General features: G+C 39.2%; 2 protein-coding genes across 3 annotated transcripts; one reads left to right on the top strand and one right to left on the bottom strand.

Annotated features, from left to right (window-relative positions):
• Positions 1-1,259: 1,259 nt before the first annotated feature.
• On the top strand, positions 1,260-6,373 carry LOC140928910 (uncharacterized). Of its 2 annotated transcripts, XM_073378711.1 has the most exons (4): positions 1,260-1,414; positions 2,459-2,843; positions 4,319-4,441; positions 5,353-6,373. In XM_073378711.1, the coding sequence occupies exons 2-4, from the start codon at positions 2,489-2,491 to the stop codon at positions 6,171-6,173; spliced, it is 1,299 nt and encodes a 432-aa protein (XP_073234812.1). In that variant the 5' UTR covers positions 1,260-1,414; positions 2,459-2,488; the 3' UTR covers positions 6,174-6,373. The 2 variants fall into 2 exon arrangements, with proteins under 2 accessions (XP_073234812.1, XP_073234813.1); XM_073378712.1 differs by lacking the exon at positions 1,260-1,414 and having other exon boundaries at positions 2,336-2,843.
• A 1,837-nt stretch (positions 6,374-8,210) lies between these two features.
• Positions 8,211-13,563, bottom strand: LOC140926332 (uncharacterized). Its single transcript, XM_073376085.1, has 3 exons — positions 13,472-13,563; positions 9,968-10,278; positions 8,211-8,788 (listed from the first exon to the last, which is right to left on the bottom strand). Exons 2-3 carry the CDS (start codon positions 10,257-10,259, stop codon positions 8,385-8,387), a joined length of 696 nt encoding a protein of 231 aa, XP_073232186.1. The 5' UTR covers positions 10,260-10,278; positions 13,472-13,563; the 3' UTR covers positions 8,211-8,384.
• Positions 13,564-13,859: the final 296 nt, after the last annotated feature.

Raw genomic sequence — 13,859 nt, 5'->3', positions numbered from 1 at the left:
AATAAGAAAAATGTTTCCTATTTCTAGCCCTCCGCATAGAATCTCAAAGCCCGTTTCCAGGCGGCCGTTTAAGAGTCTACCCTCCCCGGCCTCCCGTGACATCTTTCTCCTTCGCCAACTTATTGGAGGCGGAGGAGCAGTGGAGGAGTTGGGCGAAATACAAAAAAATACTGATTCGCGCGTGGAAAAAAAATTCAAGCACGCCAAATAACCCTAATACATATTCATGCACTGGCCTAAAAAAACTTCATACAAGGGAAATGAAGGGAAATGTCATTAAACGAAAAAAAACAAATCTTGAAAAAACTTCATGCAACCCCAAAATTCCCCAATCACCACCCCCCCCCCCCCCCCCCCGCGCAAAAAAAAAATGGTAATGGTCCGCCCCTTGCCGTAATCTAGATCCTTTTTTACAAGAGATTATGCCACCTCATTTGTTCGTAATTCTGGTTTTCACGTTCCTTTCTATAAAATTCATTAATTGATGGCTTGATCCGATCAGTCACGGAATGATCCTGGGTGGTAACTTCCGCCCGGTTCCTTCTCTCCGAGACTGTCATTGAATTCATTTAGAAAACAAACTGTTTCCAAGCAAAAACTTTTTTCTCCCTCTTTTCCTAGTTTTGCCGTCTGTTTCTTGCTTTATGGGTTTAAAGTAGCACTACTATACAGTCATTGTGTCCTTTAGAAAAAAATTTTCCGGTAAGATCAAATTCCCACTGCAAGCTATTACTGGCCTACAATCACGCCAAAATGAGATGAAAATGTGCATGAAAAATAATTTTTTACTTTGCAATTTGCCTACTAGGAATCAGAGGGAGTGGTCATATGGTATCCAAAATTAAATTTTGCGAGAAAAAAAATTCAACTTTTGTTAGCCTGTGTCACAGACAACTACTTTTTATGGGATAGATTAAATCCACAATTGTTGGGAAAGGACTGCAACAGCGCAAACTCACGATGACCCCTGAATTGGGCACCCCTTTCCAAAGATCTTCCATAACCTTGATTCCTATGAATAAAAAAAAGGGAGAAATAAACATGACAATGAATAAGAATTAATTAAATGATAGTCAACTGTTGGTCACGGACAGTGAAGGGGAAACAAAGCGTATATTTAAATGGCGAAAATTAGCAACATCCGGTCCGACCTATTAGTTTTGACAGAGATCCTCTCTTGGTTAAATTGGAATTTGTACAATTGCACTTGACAGTCCATTAGTCCATTATGTTTTCTCTATTTCAGTATATCATCCGACTGGTTTGATCACTCACTCTCACGATCGAGTCATTGGGGCGCAGTGGCGTCTTTGCTGTTTGACTAAGCCAATTAAGGCAGCTACGGCCCTTCATCGTGGATCGGCAGGAGGCTAACACCGGTTGAAGACTCTCTCCTTAGTCACAAGACGATAAGGTAAGTTATCACGAATTATCTTCTCTAAAAAATTAACACCTATAAACCCCCTCATACAGTGGTTCTCTTAGACTTCGGATATAGGGAAGTAAGCAAAGGTAGGCGAATCGAGTTGGCTGAGAAAAAATAGACTGAAAAAAAAATTAACCCACCTTATAACACAGATTGTTTTTAATTCAAATATTATAACAGATAACTAAAATGAGCAAAATCTTAGAAGTACCCAATAAAAAATATTCTCGCACTCGTGACTAGTCGGAGACTGACACTGAGTTTATCTCTTTTTTTATGCTTTCTGTTCATACTGACTGGTGGAACTTTAAAACATAATCGTCAAAAAAAGTATTCAAACAGAATAAATCACTTATGGCCAATTATGCTACAAGTATACAGAGTTGACGCCGACGCCTTTTTTAAAGTCAGGCGATATGTTTGTGCGGTTTGTCAAAGGCTACGAATACGGGTTAAAGTCTATCTCCGTTTACGAATTTCCTAGTTTTCAACTTAAAAGAGAAACACGTTTACAGTACAAAGATTAATCCTGGCCGTATTATCTTTCAAAGGTCAACACAGCAAATCGTTGTTTGCGAAAGCATTAGTCATTATAGCACGTGCTAAACTTTTTACATACTGAAACGGCAAATTAAAATTCATTTATTATGATATACTGATATAAAATTACACACCTCGAAAAGCAAGCAACAAAAGCAGTCAATTTGTCAGTGCGATATTAAATCTTGTGATTTATGTTTTTAAAAATGCTACGATTTTTTTATTTTGTTTATTTATTTTTCATCTTATGTTGTGAACAACGTGGGTTGTCCCAGAGTTTCCAGAGTTTCTTTATTGCGCATGACACGCACTTATCTCCGGATTAATAAAAGAGCAAATTGGGAAAAGTCATTTAATTTTAACCTCATCAGCAAAGATTTGATACTGCGCGCGGAAACTAATCTAAGCAGCTGACGTAAACGATTTCGGTTAGTTCTTCACAGCTCGGCTGATTGTGATGTAAGCATTTTGTTCGGTTTATTTAAATTTCAGGGGCTTCAGAGCTGCTTTAAATAGTCCGCAATGGAGGGAACCCCTTACTTAGTGGGAGACGATGCAGAGAGTGGACTACCATCTAGCAAGAAAGAAGTTAGTTACGATACATTTGGCTTTTCCGACGATTCTGTACCAACAGCGGCTAAAATTAAGGACGAGCAAGATTTAAATTACTTAAGAAACAAGTTGAGTTTATTGGAATACTCACTTGAACAGCAAAGAGCCACTTCCAGTTACCTGAGGGAAGAAAGGGACGAGGTTATCACTCTTAACAGCTCACTACGACATGAAGTCGAAGAACTTCGCACTGAGGTACACCGCAAGGGGAAATCAAGGTCTTCTAAACTTCCGCAATGTAAAGAATGTGAAGTCCACAACACAGGTATTTTATTTAATATAAATTGAGAGATCTCTTGTATCGTGATTAGTTAAAGACATTCAGAGATTCTTTTTTATCATTGTTTATTTATTTTAACGGAGCAAATTACCAACTGGAAAACAAAGAGTAGGAAAAAAAATTGATAAAAATTGTCTGATAAAAACTGGGATGGATACTCGATCTATTCTTAATTATCTATTTCTTCACGATTGAAGTGCGTGTTTTTTCTTTTTTAAAATGTTTAGCAATGCTCCAATTTACAAAGAATAGCGACATTACAGTTTAAATTGACTATCTATCTATTGGCGCGTGCGTCCGTTTAGGAACTGATTTGTTACGGGGAAGTGGTGGAATGCATATCTTGGACTTTGAACCTAAACCAAACCGATTTTTGTTCGTTAATAGGAAACAAAATTCCGGCTTTGATCTTCCAGTATAACATCAAAGCTATACTTTACTCTTGAGAATAGAAAAAAAAAAGAGCTTTAAAGGAGGATAATTGTTTATAATTCTTAAAAGTCCTATAATTTCCAGACGTTTCGGGCTTGGCCTCAGTTTGCCACTGTCGAGGGCTGTGCGTGTCTCTCCAATTGAACTTCAGCCGATGTTATGGTAACAGTCAAGGAAGGTTGGAATCCCCTTAACTTCATGGGGCTTTGCACGAAGATCGGGGAGGTACTCCCCATAATGCCATATACGAGCAGGCTCCGCCTGAAAGCTCGGGTTCCTTTTTCCGACTCCAGGAATCATTCTGTGGGATATGAAAATGCAGGAATTTCACTAGTTGAAGTATATGAAAGAGTAGCGAAATCTGTCATTCATTCATCAATTCAAGGGCTATCAGCTAAACAGACGAATCTAATGAATGTTCCGTTTTGCACACTTAGACGACCAAAGTTCTAAACTATAGGTTTGTGAAAGTGGTATCATGCAGTTGTCAATAGAAGGTATATAAAGGGGTGCCTATTCTGTCAAAACTGGAATATATAGAAAAGCCCCCCCCCGGGGGGGGGGAAGAGCACGAAACCGGCCTAGTGGGACTTCATGTTCGTATACATTTTATAGACTGGCTCCCTCCTACTCAAGGTTGGAATGGAAATAGTTCGTAACCACTCATATTTAGATTCATGTCTTGTTGAAAAGCTGATAATTGGCTACGAGTACCGCTGGTGCAAGGAGAAACATGAGCGTCCGAAGACATCCTAAAACGAAGAAGCACGTCAGATAAGCGTTTCTGAGGGCTTGGCCTGAAGGGTCGAAATCAATGCAAAATCGCTTGTATGGACGCGGAGCTTTGGTGAGGAGAGTGCCTGATACACTCAACTCCGTTCGGTATTAATGAAAAAGTACAGCGTCTTCGATCCTCATTTGAGATCCCCTTCCTGTGCCATATTAGAGCATTTTACGCTTAAGTGGAATAAAAGAATCGGCTTGGACAACTATGAAGCCTGATTGTAAGATGTTTATTTTGTCTTTAGGACCTCTAAAGGAAGAGCAAACAGTCCTGGATTGTATGCTCGGTTTGCCAAGGAAATGTGTTCGTGGCTTAGTCAAAAGGGCAGGGCTGTTCATTTGGTGGACAGGTGTTTGGACAAATGAAGGTGAGGAGCTTTGTAGCTAGCATAAAGCCAAATGAGTTCCTTAGCCCATAAAGCAAGACATATAGGTAATGATTGGGTTGCCAGTCTCCCTTAATCGTTTACAGGGTATGGGTATTAAAAATTCAACAAAATGCAAAAACGCATTGAATATTTCCGCCAAGGGGAAAATATAATGGATTTTTGGATTACACAACGACGGGGAGAAAAGAAAGAGCCGTTATGAAACAGTGTGGTGCGATCGTTTTATGGATCACTTCCCTGTACCACTCGTAAGTGACCTAATACATTGCAATTGGGTCACAACTGATGGTTTCATTCGAGAGTTGAGAGGATTGTTTAATTCTATCGAGTGTAATCAGTTGTTAAAAAAAATTAATGTCTCGTTCACGGTACACTAATATTGATGACTGGTAAACTCGGTTCAATCCTTCGATCGAGGCGGTAAAGAAGTTGCTGTTGTTTAGCATATCATGTGGCTATTTGTTAAAAAAAAACCCAGTATCATTCAGGGTGAACACCAATCTTCAGTACATGCGCACTGAACCTAGATGGAGATATGTTTCGGCAGTCCCGAGCCCGCTTGCCTGACTTGTCACTGTTTGTAAATAGCTTCTAAATTGGTTTCCTCTCGCCAGTTAGGGTTTTTAAACATGTTACTCCTGTTATGTTTCATTTAGATTATTTGATTGTGGTTATTTCATTAGTATACGCGCTTCTATAATCTAGCTACAGACTCAGTCAGGGCTGAATGCACTTCCATAATAAGCGCTAAAGATTTACAATTTTGTAATTGGCCTGTCCTGATTTTAATTTTATTTCGTGTGTTGGAATCCATCATGCACGTTTGCTTTAGACAAAAAGCGTTTTTTTTAAGCCGAGTTGGACTCTTTGTTATTGTATTTTCTTTACAGGTCTTGCAATGTTGCGAATTGAAAATAAGTGGGTGGAGATGCAGCAAACAAAAATCGAGTTAGAACAAGAAAATGCAAAATTGGTCCAGCAAGTGTACGATTTACAAATACAATTAACGGAGAAAGAAGTAGAAGTTATTAGAGAAATTGAACGCAACAAAGAGCTTACAAACAGACTGATCAAAAGAAATGGCATTTCTTGCGACAGGAATCATCCCTGCGAGAAAACAGCTAAACACGTTAATGCCGTGGCGGATTTTTCTGAGAGTTTAGGTGAGGAAGTTGAAAAAATAAAAGGAGTGATGGATCGAGGGCTTTCTAAATTCGAAAAAGTTTATCTTGAAGTTGATCGTTTAAGTGAAAGCCAGAGGTTACTTGAAATTGCTGAACGCAACCTCGATAAAAGAGTGCAAGAGCTGGCGGAGTCCATTACGCATGACTGTCCACATTGCAGCGTTGGATCATCGCAGGCGCGTGAAGTCACGGGAATGGATGAAACCGATAAGGAGAAAGCTGTTTTGCAACACAAGGCTAACTTAGAAATAACTTCAGTTCGCGGTGATGAAAGCAAACCAGCAAAAGCTATGAAAATGTTTAAGCGTGCTCTACCTTCTGTATATGGAGTATTTTGCTGTAGTTGCCGCGCGTTAGTTTTGTTTTTGCTCACATTTCTAGTCACAGGTGTTCTGTTTCATTTTCTGTTAGTTTCCAGTAGTTTTAGATTGCCATCCTCTCCAGCAGAGGATTATTACGGCGTCGATTTATTTGCTTTGTGGAGTTATTTTATCAATTGGTTGTTTTACCTTATGGTGACTATTTAACCTTTCAAATGATCATTGGATAGCTCATCAGACGACTCAACGCTGGGACTCAACGGCACCCTCTCTTGAAGCGTGGTCCAAAATGCCCGGAGAGAACAGTAGCAAGTTGCTTAATTTTTATCAGTGTCAGATGGATGTAATTTAGATATTGATATTAATTTAGTTATTAATGTCGTTAGAATAAAACAAGCAGAAGTTAACTGTGGCCTTATTTATTAAGGGTCTATTAACATTATCCATTCATCATGATATTTCATATGAATCATATGAAACTAAATCGTCACCACTGCCATAGGGATCCCCATGCATCCGATCATCATTAGTATTATTATTGTCATTGTTATTATCAATCTATTTAATGATATTTTATATGAATCATATGAAACTATATATGAAACTGTCATCTTAAAGATAAATTTTACAAGTTATGGTGACTACTGCCCGAAATTATGAAAAGGTGTGACTGATAAAATTGTAACCCTTGAAATACCTCTTAGCCTGAGAAAACAGTTGACATTTTGAACGACTCCACCACTCTGGTTTCCCCGCGAAATGTGTTCTGAGGAACGAACGGAGATATTCCATCGACTCGTGCCAGATCTGGATAGTGCCTCTGATTGGTTGAAGCAAATGTCCGACCAGACGCGACCAATCTGAAGCACTAACACCCACATCTTGATAGTGACTAGCCTGTTCTAGGCTCCGAGATAGTCGGGTCCGAGGGGATTATGAAAATAAAACGCGTACCTTCCACTTTCGCGTCTTCCCCACTCTTTTGCCTCTTCCGCACTATCTGAGAGCCTGGAACGGGCTAGATAGTGACGCGTTTCTCAGACGTTTTTTCGCGGGGTAACCAGCGGTGGCGTAGTGAAATGTCCGCTGTTTTCTCAGGCCGTTGAACTGCTTCTTTGAGTTCCTAGAGGCCCTTCATGTCTGTACTACACTCGCTGACATAGTTGACATGAATGTTTACCAAGTAATAACCGCCGTTGTCAAATAAGAAAAACATCGGGGGCAACCAACGAGAATATGGTTCAAAACCACTTAAACATTGCATTGTTAAACGTATTTTAGCATTCTACGGTAGATATAGGCATAAATTTATCTCCTAATTTTTTTTATCAGTTCGGATTTCCTAGGTGAACGTCTAGTGATCCGAAAATTATAGGGACCAAAACTTACCTTTTCGAAAATTCAGCCAGAAAGAAAAGGCTCCCGAAAATTCCAGGTGTTCTTTTTAGGCAAAAAAATCCGTTAAAAATGGCCAATTATACCATTCTTTAGATGTTCGAAAATCCTTGGAGAGACAGGCAAGCAAGGAATTTTACAACAAATGTTCCGAAAATTCTAGATCTCAAATCGTCTTCCGAACAGATATTTTCCGAAAATTGACGTTGGGTGCCCCTGAAAAATGAAAGTAACTAAAAAATATGTTATTAACAAACCGTTTGAGTGCGAAAAAAGTGAGTTGATCTGTGAAACTAAGATATGTCTATTGCTCGGGGCTGGGGTAGGGGGGTTACTCAATAATGTTTTCTACGGGAAGACTCCGCCCCGAGGTTCAACCATACCATTTTTGACAGAAAAAAGTACCCCTTTCGTAAACAGTCGAACCTCTAATAACGGCCACGTCTCTACAACGGCCACATTTCTGGCAGACAGTCCATACATTGACTCTTGTTTGAAACCTCTCTACAACGGTCACTTTCTTCTGTCCCCAAGGTGACCGTTGTGGAGTGTTCAACTGTACCTTCTATTCATGGTACACCCCTTCAACGTACATACTTAATAAGAACAAAATCTCTAAAACGGGAAGTATTTTTGTCATTTTAATTTTCGTTTAACATTTAATAAAATAAAATGACATAAACACAGGGCACGTATTTTCCAACATTTTTAGTTAAAGACCCTCATAATACCTAACGTTAGATTATCCTATCCTTTCACATACTGCAACTTATGAATTCCCTAACATTTCATTCATTTATACCTGAACGAAGCCTAAAAAAGTTGCTCCTTTCGGGCTGATCTGGTAAATGCCTGGCTGTATCATAAATGACTATTAATTCTAACGGTAGTTACCAAGTGAACTAAACAACGACATGTTCTTCCTCTTTTCCTGCGTTATGTCTTAGTTAAATCCATTAAGCACCGTTTCAACGAGCAACAGTTTCGTGGAAATGCCACGGTATTAATTTCCACTTAGTTTTCCTATGAAAAGAAAATATATAACACCACTAGAACCATTGCAATACAGGATATAATCAACTTTGTGCAATGGAGTTCTATTTTCTTTCCTAAGATAACGATCTTATTGTGCTGAAAAATAGAGCAGCCATGACACTTTGCGTGCAGCCCAAGTAATTCGACCAGCAGTTGGTCTAGGCGTTCCAGGTCGCCATCCATTTTAATGCATCTATCAGCCTGTTGTTTAAACCTGTGTTCAAAAATCCGGTACTGCTGCTTTTGCTGAAGTAACTCGTTGCTTCTCCTGTCCAGCAACTTTCGCAAATCTTTGGTGAAGTCTTGGGGGCCTCTTCGCTGAAATGGTTTCCACAGTGATGAAACTGGTAAGCTTCCTCTACGTGTTTGGGAAGGCACAAAATCGTCGTTACCTGATTATAGGCAAAAAACTGCGTAAGCCTCCAAACCTTTTTTCGGGGAGGGGAGGGTGGTACTCCCAAGTAAAGGTGGTTGAGATGCTTGGTAATACCTTAAAGGAGCGAGACCAATTTAGGCGTGGTTTAAGCCTTTATTTGATCTTAAAAGAAGACCCTACTCCAACACAGTGTGACAATATTTGCCAATGTTTATGTGGATATTTCGCTACTTACAGCCCTAAGTAAGTAAAAATTGACAATTAATCAGGTCCTGAGCACCCTAAGTAAGACCAAAATCTGTACTTTCTACCCCTACGGGAAACGACGAGCATCCCCAGTCAGATCTCTTTTCAATGCAGGGAAGTCCACCACGGGAAACTTCCTGATCTCTTAAGATATCAAAAAGGAACAATTTGTCTCACCTGAAGATTTTTGAGGCTACAAGTAAAGTACTGAAGCTTTTTATTGTAAGACTTACTCTAAAATATCTATTTGGCTACAGAAATTTATTCATCGACAATAACTGGACCCAGGGCTTAATCCATTTTTATGTGCAAGCCATGTTATTACAGTTGTCGTTACAAGTAGAGGCTTCAAGTTACAATCCGTTTCGGTATAGAGTGTTTTCACGTGGCCAGCATCCGTGATGCAGATGCGTTGAGTCAAAAGATAGTTTTTACATATAAAAAAAAAAGGTTCAACTTCCTAAGGATTTGTTTGGAACACCTACTGACACTGGCATGGGGAACATATTTGCCTGCTATAACCCGTAGGGTCTCTAGTGCTTGTGTTACAGCTGGAAACGAATATACATGTCTTGGCTTCACTGAAGGGCCAAGCTATTCGAAGACCCTCGGAGCTTGGAAGCAAATTTAACCCTCGGAAGAGGTTTTTTCGGAGTTGTTACCTAGACGATTAAACATTAGCACCTGACGTTTTCAGTAGCTGTTCGTTCATCTCTCACACGCATTTTGAGACAAGTTTAGTAATGATCAGTTTCTATGGTTACGAGATATGACGTCAAAATAAAGTTTGTGGAAAAAATGAAGCAAAGTACTTATTTATGTTTTATTTCACATGTCAGGCACAAAAAAATAATTAAAAAAAGGTTGCCAAATCTCGCTGTTTTTATCTGATTTCTAAATCTCAAGTACTGTTAGGGATTGTAGTAAATTACTCTTCGCAATAAATTACCTTTCTCTTGTTTTCCATCTGTGATCTCCTTATCGTTTTCCTCTTTACAATTCCTTTTTATCAATGCAGCCGAAATTGTTTTTTCTTTTAGAAGCTCATTATTCAGCCTTCTCACTTCCTTTTTTAGCTGTTCGTTTTCACTCCTCTCTGCATCTCTCTCCTTTTTCATCTGATTTGCTTTACCCTCCTGTGTTGCCATCACAATTTCCACTTCCGACAGTTTTCTTGAGAGACGCCTAATGCAAACCTCGGCGCTGTCATGATTTGAATCTATTGTTTGTTCTGTGGACATTGTATTTACCAGCTGTGATCTGAGAGTAAGAAAAAAGATACCAGGCGTAGAAAGGGTTAGGATATTGGGAGGAAGGAAAAAAAGGAGGAGTATATCTAGGGGCGGGGAGAGAGGGTTATGGTTTTAAGATTTAGTGGGGCAAAATTAAGGTTTACTCAGTCAAGGCCAGTTTAGAATGCTAGTGTACTGACCTACGCGCTAAAGAGAATAGAGAAAAAACCTCTCTTTGTTGAAGCAAACTCTAAGGTCACGTTTCACTTTATCACGAGCTTATGACTCGTGTTTAGCCTTTCACTGCAACACGTTGTTTGATTGCTCTCCCTTTTTCTCTTTGTGACTGCTACGCAGGTTAAGCTAGGTCATTGTCTCTGTATCGGTGCACCGTTAGCCGGCAAGTTTCTAATTTAATACAACATGTTTTTGGAATAAACATGACCGTACAAGAAACACCTGTGTGATTAAGACTCTGCTTACATGGAGTGGGGGACCCCGGTCTAGTGGGGTAGGTTTCTTTTGTTTTGTGTCCCCCAGAGCGTGAAAACAAAAGAAGCCAACCCCACTAGACCGGGGTCCCCTACTCCATGTAAATAGGGGCCCGTTTCTCGAAAGTCCCGATAATTAACGGGCCCGGTAAACTGTCGCCGTTTATATTAAAGATCGAGGTCTCAATAGTTTTGCATCTAGCATGATAAAACCATCAGTTAGTGAAACACAATGGAGTAGTCTGCTAGCCAGGACCCGCGCTCTTATTCTTTATATTTCGATTTGAATATTTGATTACGGACCCGAAAAGTTACCGGGACTTTCGAGAAACGGGCCCCAGGCCCTAAGTTTGCGCAATGGGGCAACATATTTAGCAAATCCTTCCCAACTGCATTAATTAACAATTAGTTCATGCGTCAGTGTGCGTATGTCGAGATATTGCGTACGCGGGAAGTTTGGAGTGCACGAAAGAGGCGTAAGAGTTGCACGAGGCGTAGCCGAGTGCAACTCTAGCCTCTTGAGTGCTCTCCAAACTTCCCAAGTGCTCAATATCTCGACATACGCACAGCTGCAGCATGAACTAATTGTTTTATAACATTATCAAAGCGATCAACGCACCAGTTAACTTAAAATTATATTATTGTAGGGCGCGCTCAAAGCAGTACGCGTCAATGTTTGTGCGTATATTTTTTTTCCTCACAGTTAAGCTTATGTTTTTATCCTGAAACTGAGAGAAAGTATACTCTAAAATGATTGTAAAATCCATATTTAAGTGCCGGAAAACTATTAATTCACCGAAAAATTGTCATTGAGAGAAAACAACTTTGCAAAGAATGATCTCACGCCATAGCCCGCACAGCTGGTGGAGATGGCAACAACAACAACAACAACAACAACACTTACCTCTTTTCCTTACTATCGGTTAACAAATTCAAACGTTTCCTCTTAAATTTCCTTATAAAACATATGGTAAACGCTTTATCGTGTACCGCCGAGTTATGGATGCACTCAGGAGACTCAGGATTGCTAAGTTATTGATGTCATCAGCGTGCTCAATAGGAATATGAAGCACGCTCGCGCTACTGAATTTGATTAGGGGAATTTTCTAGCTATGTTATAATAGAAATTTACGTATGATGTATCACTCTTCTTATATCTCTTCTTTCATTCCTTTGAAAGATTTGTTACAAGTTACGTGACCGGCATTATCCACTGAACAGCTTACTTTGATAGACCAACCGCCCCAGTGTTACAGTCCGGTTGACCGGGCTTCCCGGTTTCCGAGATCTCGCTTGATCTGAATCCTTTGTAAAATTTTTGATGTGTTCATATGAGGGGGGACTTGCTCGGTTCCGAGATCTCGGTTTTTCCAACCAGGATCTCTGTAGAGCTGGCTGGAAATTTTGCCATGTGAGCACTTCAACCCGCGGTTACCGGGATGAAAGCGGGATAAATTCTGGCCGTTCGGATGGTATCGTCTTGCATTGCCTGCATATTTTCAACATCATAAGCTTTCCATTTAACTGCACTGATATAGCCTTGAGTGTTGCCAATGCTATGATAGGCGCGAAAGTTGTTGAAATTATTTTGTTTCGCTTTTTTGGGCCTTTTCTCGTCTCGGAAACCGTGCTGAAGTTTCTCATGAGAACCCAAGGCGAAATTGGTCCCGGTAACCTGGCTAGCGCGGTCAACCGGGCTTGCGTGAAGAAGCGTTAATTATAACTAGTAAGAATAAACCAACTAAAGCTGCAGGAAGTGTAATTAGCAACTGTTCAATTTGTTTGGCATTTTATATTCATTTTCTTTTTTATTTCATTTTGTAAAATAAATCATTTCTTTGCTGAAAGTGAGGTTGTGATAGAGTAATTTTATGAAAGAGAAATGCTATTTTCACAGCAATATCTTTGTTGGTTTCAAACTCGCAAGATAAAAGCTCTTGTAGAATATGGAGAAATCCCCCTTCACATACGGTATCGTTTATACAGGCGCAAAGTTGTATCATCCACGACAAAACAGCTTTCCTCTTAAATAATTAACATCTTACTTGCCGTTTTTGAAACTGTAAGCAAACTAAAATAAGAAAATTGTTAGTTTGACTAGCAGAAGTATGAATTAACGCTTGAAAAGCAGTTGCTGTCATTGAAAAATCCGTCTTTGCCAATTGCGTTTGTCCACTCGATAATGCGATTTCAAATGTATTATCATAATACATGTGCTAAGAAAAGGAATCATTATGGTTATTGATGTTTATGTTAATCGCTCAAAAACCGGTTAGATTTATTTCTTCAAGGCTGTGCTGAAACACATCCATGAATTCTTTACCAAAATCTTGAATCGTGGGAGGTGTACAAAAACTGAACCACAAAATACAACCTAGAAAAAACTGACGAAATAAAATTAAAAGAAGTATAGAAAAATTAATGCTCTGAAAATAGGTGAGAATATTCTAACAACAACGGCAAGCAATTCCCTGAGTGATTTGTCTACGATTCGTAATAACGTCTAATTATTGTTTATAGATCCTCTACTGATATTTGAAGCGTTAGATAAAGAAAACTTCAACTGAAAATTCAATCACCTTAGTGATATTTTAACCACCGTTATTATTAAAAGTATTCATCTAAACAGTTTCTAAATACATCGTACCTCAGTTAGCGAGGGAAAGGAAAAGAAGAGTCAATTTTTTTGCATAACTAGCACCTTTTAAACATATTTCAAGTCATTCTTACCTATTTTCACCGCAAAGTTAAAGATCCTTTGAAAGAACGCTAATGTCGAATAAAACTCACTTGCAACAGCGGGTTTTTAATTAGTTCTACAAGCAGACGCGTCCACATTGCCAAGTATTTGACGTAAAACTGACAGGTGGTTGTAAAGCAAGAAGAACAGGAAAAAGCGAATAAAAAATGTGATTTTTTAAAGATACTTCTTGGAACGCTTTTGTTGTTGGAAACACTGTTTCTTGAAGTTGTTAAATTGTACTCCAAAATATTGTCAAGAACACAAACATATCTTTGGATATTTTGTGAATTATAGACCAAGTCACCCTATTTTGGACTATAATGAAGTGGACTTACAACCCCTCTTTTTTAAAGACAAAAAAAAAAAAAGAAAAAC

Source organism: Porites lutea, chromosome 2, assembly GCF_958299795.1.
Source record: "Porites lutea chromosome 2, jaPorLute2.1, whole genome shotgun sequence".
NCBI lineage: Eukaryota > Metazoa > Cnidaria > Anthozoa > Scleractinia > Poritidae > Porites > Porites lutea.
Note: the sequence above shows the minus strand (reverse complement) of the source record. Positions and strands in the feature narration are given on the sequence as shown.